The 8,383-nt window shown below is 33.6% G+C and overlaps 1 protein-coding gene across 1 annotated transcript in view; it reads left to right on the top strand.

Moving 5' to 3' along the window:
- Positions 1–1,165, top strand: part of six3b (SIX homeobox 3b) — a 2,662-nt gene extending 1,497 nt beyond the window's left edge. Inside the window, exon 2 of the mRNA XM_060889911.1 lies at positions 385–1,165. Coding sequence (XP_060745894.1) covers positions 385–553 — 169 coding nt within the window. The 3' untranslated portion in view covers positions 554–1,165. The remainder of the gene's footprint in view (positions 1–384) is intronic.
- The last annotated feature ends 7,218 nt before the right edge of the window (positions 1,166–8,383 follow it).

Below are 8,383 nucleotides of genomic sequence, written 5' to 3'. Positions count from 1 at the left end.
TAAATAATAAAGAATACTGGATATATATTTAAATCTATTTCATTTAATTTAATAATTCTAGTGTCAGACATCAACAGTGAGACATCAGTCAGGTCAATATATATTAATATCCATCCTCTCTCAGAAAAGTACCAGTACACTGTATAAAGTGTATGTTGTGGCTATATTAAAGCGAATAATGTTGATAGTTGCTGAATTTACACACTACAATTTGCACAATTGTAGTCAGGGTAAAAGTCGTCTATTATAATTATTGCTTTAATAATATACTGTATGTAAACTACAGTAACCTATCAATTATTAATATTGTCTTGTATATGAATAAATGAAAATAAGATAAAGATGTATATGAATAAATATCAATTCCTTTGATGTTTGTTGCAGGCTGCAGCAGCATGCACTGGCTCAAAGCGCTCTTCGCTCTGTCTCGGGTCCCGGGTGCGCGCAGCGCGCCTCCGCCTCCCCAAGCAGTGCGAGCGTGTGCAGCGGCGAGCGTCCTGACCCCGGCACTGTGCTCTCCGTCACCGACAGCGACTCGGACTTCGACGTATGACACAACGGCGTTTAAAACCCGGGGAAATTTGGACCTGTAATTAAATGACTAAAAAAACCCTGAAAAACTGACAGCGTGGGTAGCGGCCATTTTGGCCTTTACTGTTGTTTGTCAAATGGAGAAAAGCATGCAGTTTTTCCAGCGCTTCAGTGGACAGACGCTTTTTCTTTCATCTCCCTTTTGCATGGTCATTTGTGAATATTTCAGGACGGTTATGGAAAAGCACTAGGAGGATGAATTGTAAAAAGACGCCATTTTACCTCTTTTCTGCTCCTGTACCCCCGCAAAGCGGACTGTTTGAGTTTTGTATTTATCAGACAATCGTGGAAGTCAAAAGCACCTTTAAGCCTCCTTTGGCTTGACAGCAGATGTTCAAAGTTTGAGTTTAACTCGAGATTTTATATTGAATTATCAGTGTATGATTTTTTTCCTCTTTGGTCTAGGTACTAGATATGCTTGTATAATAATGCAATCACAACATCCTAAAGCATCTTTCCTTATTTTGTGTCCTTAAGAGTCAAAGTGTCTGTAAAGTGCTTTGAGATTTTTAATATCTGCTCATTTGTTCGTTTTTATACTGTAAATGGGTTAATGGCTCTGAAAACGCAGTGTTATGGGTCACTTTTATGCAAATAAATATAATTTAATATTATAAATATAGCCTACTTGTTTGTGGTTGTATTGAATGGTGAGATGTCCTAAAATCTAAGTTTATACAGTGCGAGAAATATAAGTTTACACTAATGGCTTGTAAAGAATGAAACAAAATCAGTTCAATAAAAAAAAAAAAAATCATAGTTATATCGTTAGATTCATTTTTATAATATTATAATTTCTATGATATTTTCGTGAGGTCCGGATGATATGGACATTTCTGTAGTCAAAACATTTAAATCGAAATTTCTGTTATAACTCTATATACAAGCTGTATTCTTCTTCTTCCTTTTCTTCTTCATCTTATTATTATTATTATTATTATTATTATTATTATTATTATTATTATTATTATTATTATTACAGGATATTAATTTTAGATGTATGTGAGGTTCTGTGCAGTGAAAGAGCAATTTTCCCGGTGGCTTAATAGCTAACTATACAATTCACTAATCAAGAGAAAAAGAGTTCTCATTTTCATTAAATTTGTCTTTTTAGAAACAGTTATCTCAGATTATACCTACAGAGTTCATAGATACACACACACAAACACACACATATACACACACTACTACTACTACTATATATGTGTGTAAGTAATCATATCCTGCTTTTATTGATATAAAGGTTTTTAGTAACATTTAAAATCGTTTGACATTAATATGTCATTTATGGAACAAATAGCAATAGAATCAGAGCTAGAATTTCTGTCACATCACCAAAGTCCCAATGAAAAAAGAGAAAGGTCTTGATCATTTCTTATCGCCTTTCGTACAGGAGAGCTGTGTCTTTTATTCCGTGCATGGATTTTCTGTCCTGTTTCCCCCTTTGAACACAACTTCCCTTGGTGTTTATTCACGCGGCAGTTCCGCTTGACCTGCACTCAGTGCTCTGTATTCACTGCCCTGCACTCACTGCTGCTTGCTCCAACACAAACAGGTCTCAACCTCCGAGTAAATCCTACTAGGCATTTTGACTCACCACTAACTAAACTAAACACTGAGCCGACTAGACACTTAGCAGTACACTAATGCATAAGAGACTCATCTTTTTCTGTTTATAAAATCCCCTCTACTGATATCGACTAATATAATTGTCCATCTATAATCGATTATTCGCATGATGTCACGTGTTTACTTGTGTTAACGCGAATGGGTATTTCAGCACATAATACAATGAATGACCTGTTTTTTTTTGTTGTTGTTTTTTGTTTTTTTCATGTGATCGCATATTACTCACAATCACTTATAGGGGAAAATATGTAAAAAAAAAAACAATATTTGTGAATTTCTATCAAGGAGTTTTACTTTATTTATAACATGGTATGAATACACTGGAATATCAGCATCAGTCTTCATGGCATAAATGTGTCATAAATGAGACATTTTTATCCGTTGTTTATGGGCACGTTGATATTTAGGGAAATACTATCACAGATACTGAATTTATACTTTACTTTTACATGTGCATATGAAAAACAACTCTTGATTACTCTGTTGGATTCAGCTGTCCAGAGTACAAAAACAGACACTCACTTGTTTAGCCTATAGAATATTATTTACATATGCTGCATATTCATATACATACATATACTCTTATGCATATCCGTATTGGTGTAGACGTATTGTCAGGCGCATAGTGACGTGGTGACTGCAAGGTTGCATCTTTTTTATTTACCTGGGGAACTTGATGAATCGTGTTGAGATTATATCGTTGATGATCGATATATGAGATTATATTTTACATTGTTTATTTCTTAGGAAGAGAAAAAAAAAAACATGTCTGACTATGGAGCAGACTGTATTTCTCTGGCCTCTTTGTTCATTTAAAACGTTTCTGAATAACTAGAATTATAACCAAAGCCATTTGTAAAATATTTTAGTTCTAATCTCCTAATCTTCAATCCTTCCGTATAATGAAAGTCTTTAATCACACACAAGTCAGGAGAAAAAAAAGCTCCCGTTAACCACTAGAATTATAACCAAATTATAGAATTATAACCAAATTATAGAATTATAACCAAAGCCATTTGTAAAATATTTTGGTTCTAATCTCCTAATCTTCCATTCGTCCGTGTAATGAAGGTCTTTCACACACAGATCAGGATAACCACTAATTATTTACATTTTTGTGAAATCATTCCTCTACAAATACATCATATGAAGACTCTAAACGTGATTATGGGATTATAACTTCACACAGGATGTCATGATAGTCGCAGCGAACATCGGGTATAAATCACGTGGTTTTGTCTCCATCGTGTGGTGAACATATAGAAGTGCAATATTTTATTGTATATCAGAATAGAGGAGTGTGAACAGCTAAAGATTTACCTTGATCATTGTTTGCTACACATCCCCAACTCATGCTTTATGGAAGACTCAGATGTATGTAACTATTAATTTGGCATAGATTTTAAATTTCATTCATTTTTCTTGTTCTCAGCTTGCTTGCCATTATTAATCATCCAACATTTCTGAAATTCTCAAAAAATATTACATTATATTATAAAGGCATTTGGCTTAATCTTTTGTAAAAATCATTTGTAGTAAAAAATTGGGAAGAAGATTTTTAATGACGATTAAAAGTCATTAAAACTTTATTGACTATAAAATTTCAATTATAAATACAATTTATAAAAAAATTATAGACAAATATTGCTATAAATAATCATCAATTTATTTTAATATTGTATGAACGCAGTAGATTTACTTCATTTATTACAGCAATAAAACGAATAACAGGGATTAGAATATCTTCAATATTATTTCTTAATACGCATACCAATATTTTCTAAAATTCAATATGAATAGATTAAGTTTTTTTAAAAAAAACTGTACAAAACTACTATAAGATATGTAATAAATTCTAAATAATTTCTTGCTGTAGCAGTATAACACGTGTTATAAACAAAATCAGTCTAAAATGAATTAAGTAAAATGTCTACAAAATCTCTGCATAAACATTTTCAGGTCTAAATAACATTATGTATTTCTTTTATTGCTCTGTTACTTTGGATGTTTCATTAAAATTCCATTTAAAGCACAAAATCCAACATTGGCTGATTTTTTTTCTCTCTCTCTCCTGTTGTTGTATTTTATGGCAGTGCCAAACTACAAAATCATGTCACCAAACCAACATTTAAAATTGTTTTAAATTGCAACCATTTATACACAAGTTGAAGAAATGTTATGCTTTTGTTATGCACATATACATTAGAAATATGTGTGATATGTTAGTCATGACAATTTCACAGCATACTACAGCATATGTAATTTTTTTTTACCTCAAGCCTTTTGGGACCAACTTCCTGTTTAATGCTAACCACAGCCCTTATATTCTGTCACATGAATTAAACCATGTTATTTCTATCAAGGATTTCCATTTCAATATCTTAACATAAGTTTTGTTTTAAATTTTTTTGGACAGAAATTAAATGATGTTCAGTTAAACTGCCCCAATTTATTTGATGATCATCACACCCACATGTGGTTCTTCATTTGCCCAAATTTGGAAAGGACACAATTATGTTAAATCTCTTTCTATGGTGTAGACTTAAGATTTCCCTTCACTTGAACTAAAGAATCCAACTTAACAATGACCCTGAGCACAAATTGAGTTCCATCAAGACATGCTTTGTCAGGGTTGGTATGGAAGAACTTGTGTCCTGCACAAAGTGCTGACCTCAACTCTGAACACTGTTTGAGATGAACTGGAAAACCTTCCCAGATGAGTGGAGGTTATTATAACAGCAAAGGGGAACTAAATCTAAAATGGGAGGTGTAAAAGTTGGCGTGTCAAATGTGATGGTCAGATGCCCACATTCTGTTAACCAAGTAGTGTACTAGTGTATTTCAAGTAGAAGGCATATATGCTAAGCCACAGAGAAACAGGGCACAGTGCACACATTATTTTGCTCTAACAAGAATCTGAACATTTTACATTGCTATACTGGCACCTGCTGGTCTGAAGGGGTACATTTATGTAGCACAGGTCTGTGAATCCTTAAGGTATACACCTGAAATCTTAATAATACTACTAAATTTAGAAATGCGTCCATCTAGAGTCTGTTTTATTTGTCAACATAAAATATAGCTAAATAGCAAAAAAAATTGTAAAAAGGAAGCTGCATATATCACGCTCTGATTCCTCACCTTTTTAGCTGCTCAATTTACACTTGTTTATATAAATGTACATTGGTTACTGTTAAGCTACCATGTCTTACTGAGTATTCTACGTCATCATATCAAGCTCACTAATTATGTATGGATCACTAGAAACAAATTAGTTCTAAGCATTTTATTGGAAAACAATAAAAGGTTATTTAGTCTACTAAAAGATAAATGCACCAAAAAGATGGACAAATTAAGTACCATTAAACCTTTTTATTCTTTTTTTGCATTATGCTTTGATGTCAAACATCAGTTTATAGAGCATGCTACAGCTCATCTGGGATCAGTTGAAATTGCAGAGGGTTTCTCAGACTAGTGTTAAAGTTTGCTGAGAAGTAATTTGTTCATAAATAAAACTGGTATTGATAATATTATTAATAATAAATAAGGAAACCTGAATTATTAATGCTTTACCATTAATAATGTATTTGAATCTTTTAACCTGATACCCAAATACAAATACATTCTTTTAAATAGTCATTAATCAATTTTTTTTTATTAAATTATGCAATTCTTGCTTATAAATAGATCATCACCAAGCATTAAGTTACCAAAATATATGTACTAGGTTCAAACAGCACCCACAGGCCATTCGGTCTTATCTCAAATAGCCATTTTATAAATTAGACAGTCAATGCATATGTTTCTTTTTATATCAAGGAGCTGCACTAATATTATTCCATTCAGCTAAAAGATGAAGTGTTTAGATTACAGAAGAACAAGATGCACTGTGAGACAAATATTTACAGAAATTATTTGGGGTAAGAGTGCTCATTACAAAAACTAAACAAGTACACACATTGTTCTTGACTGACAGACCAAAACTGTGTAGCCAACAACCAAGATTGTGTAGTAATAGACCTCTATTATTTGTCAGCCATGTAGCTCTAGTGTTAAAATAAAGAAGCAATCATTGGACACCAAACAAGTCTTCGCTGATTTACATGCATTTGATGATAGTGGGAAATGATTGGGATGCCCTGTAGTTGCACAGGCATATTAAAAATCTTCCACTCTCTGGCACGTTTAAGAGGTGGAAGAGCCAGGGGAAAACCCATAGGGGCAAGAAGAAAATGTGAACCTCCACACAGTCAGTACCAACATCAGTAAACCGTTGCACCTGGAGCTATGATGCAGTAACTCTACCTGCTGTACTGATGCCTTGCCCTGTTAATGAACTTCAGCCAAATTTATACAAAAAGTCCCAGAAACATGCAGAAACTGAAAATGCCTGAGAGCATTAATATAAAAGACGCTTGCTCAACTAGACCAACAGTACATTCACCTCCAGCAAAGGTTATGGCATTATTAACCCTCACTAAACTAACTATCTTGTCAATTATTATTATTATTATTATTATTATTATTATTATTCATTCATTCATTCATTTTCTACCGCTTATCCGAACTACCTCGGGTCACGGGGAGCCTGTGCCTATCTCAGGCGTCATCGGGCATCAAGGCAGGATACACCCTGGACGGAGTGCCAACCCATCACAGGGCACACACACACTCTCATTCACACACTACGGACAATTTTCCAGAGATGCCAATCAACCTACCATGCATGTCTTTGGACCGGGGGAGGAAACCGGAGCACCCGGAGGAAACCCCCGAGGCACGGGGAGAACATGCAAACTCCACACACACAAGGTGGAGGCGGGAATCGAACCCCGACCCTGGAGGTGTGAGGCGAACGTGCTAACCACTAAGCCACCGTGCCTCCATATTATTATTATTATTATTATTATTATTATTATTATTAAAATGATTTTGAACTTTTGACCCTTTTTTGTCATTACAAAATAAAGTACTTTATGTCCATTAGATATGGGACATATAAACTCTAGATGGCAGTATAATCACAATTTTAGAATTTTAGATAATGGATGTAGTTTAATGTTGTTTATTCTATCCATTTTCATTGTACGTCTAACAAGTGTCTTTATTTATACTCCAACCTGTCAAAACTTATAAAGAAGAATTTCATCTATATATTATTTCTTTTTTTTTTTCAAACTGATTATAAGTAGTGCTTTCTCCTTCATGTCTAAAAGAAAACAGACTATTAAAACAACCCTTTAGAAAGTTTAGAATATTTTTATATTAACAAGACTTATTTATGAATCAGAGTTAATCTGTAGATGTATGCAGCTGTAATCCAGTCAGAAAATCAGTTTTTCTCTGTTCGTCACTACAGACTCTGTTAACCCTCAGACTGTAACAATGTTTATATTATCGTAAGTCGTAATTTGTGAGGATTTATCAGTTTAGAATAAATGTATACAGTGTTTATTTATGTTCAGCTGGGCGTTTCAGCCGTTTCTAGAGGATCCAGTTGCAACCCATGACGCGTGGTGGATCTTCTTGGTAGAATGTTGGAAAATAAATCTGAGAAAAGTACAGGTTTGACACATTTGAATGAACTGTTTCTGTTGCCTTACTGGATTTATATTAACTAGCCTGACACGTGGTACTTACTGATATACGATATTCAATACTTTTTTGACATTCATATTTTATAAATCGTTTAAAGCGTTTATTACCTGTAGGAACATAATGATATTCTTTATAATTTAGTGACGCAGCTCCATTTTTCAGCAATAAGCTATAATAAATGGTTTGGTTGAAGGAGGTCCTTGGGACCTTAGCCTAAAAAAATATTTACTTATCACCATCGAAATGTTGGGAAACTGATTTATATGGTTAAAACTGTGGGAATCACGTGCATGTGTTTTCTTTTTAATTTAAAATGTTCCCTGTCTTGTGCACGTTTGTGGATATCAGATTCACTGTAGCTATGTACCATATCATTAGTGTAAAAAGACAACTCCAGTCAATATAGTTTTTAGTCAATAGTTGTATATTTTATTCATGTATAGCAAGATATATCAAAAACTATCAGATGATTTATAATGACTTATCACGTAAGCTTAATATTGAAGGTGTACCTCCTCTTCTTGCCTGTAAGGCACAAACAAGATGAATGTCGCCCTTCGCTCTT

Source organism: Tachysurus vachellii, chromosome 2 (assembly GCF_030014155.1).
Source record: "Tachysurus vachellii isolate PV-2020 chromosome 2, HZAU_Pvac_v1, whole genome shotgun sequence".
NCBI lineage: Eukaryota > Metazoa > Chordata > Actinopteri > Siluriformes > Bagridae > Tachysurus > Tachysurus vachellii.
Note: the sequence above shows the minus strand (reverse complement) of the source record. Positions and strands in the feature narration are given on the sequence as shown.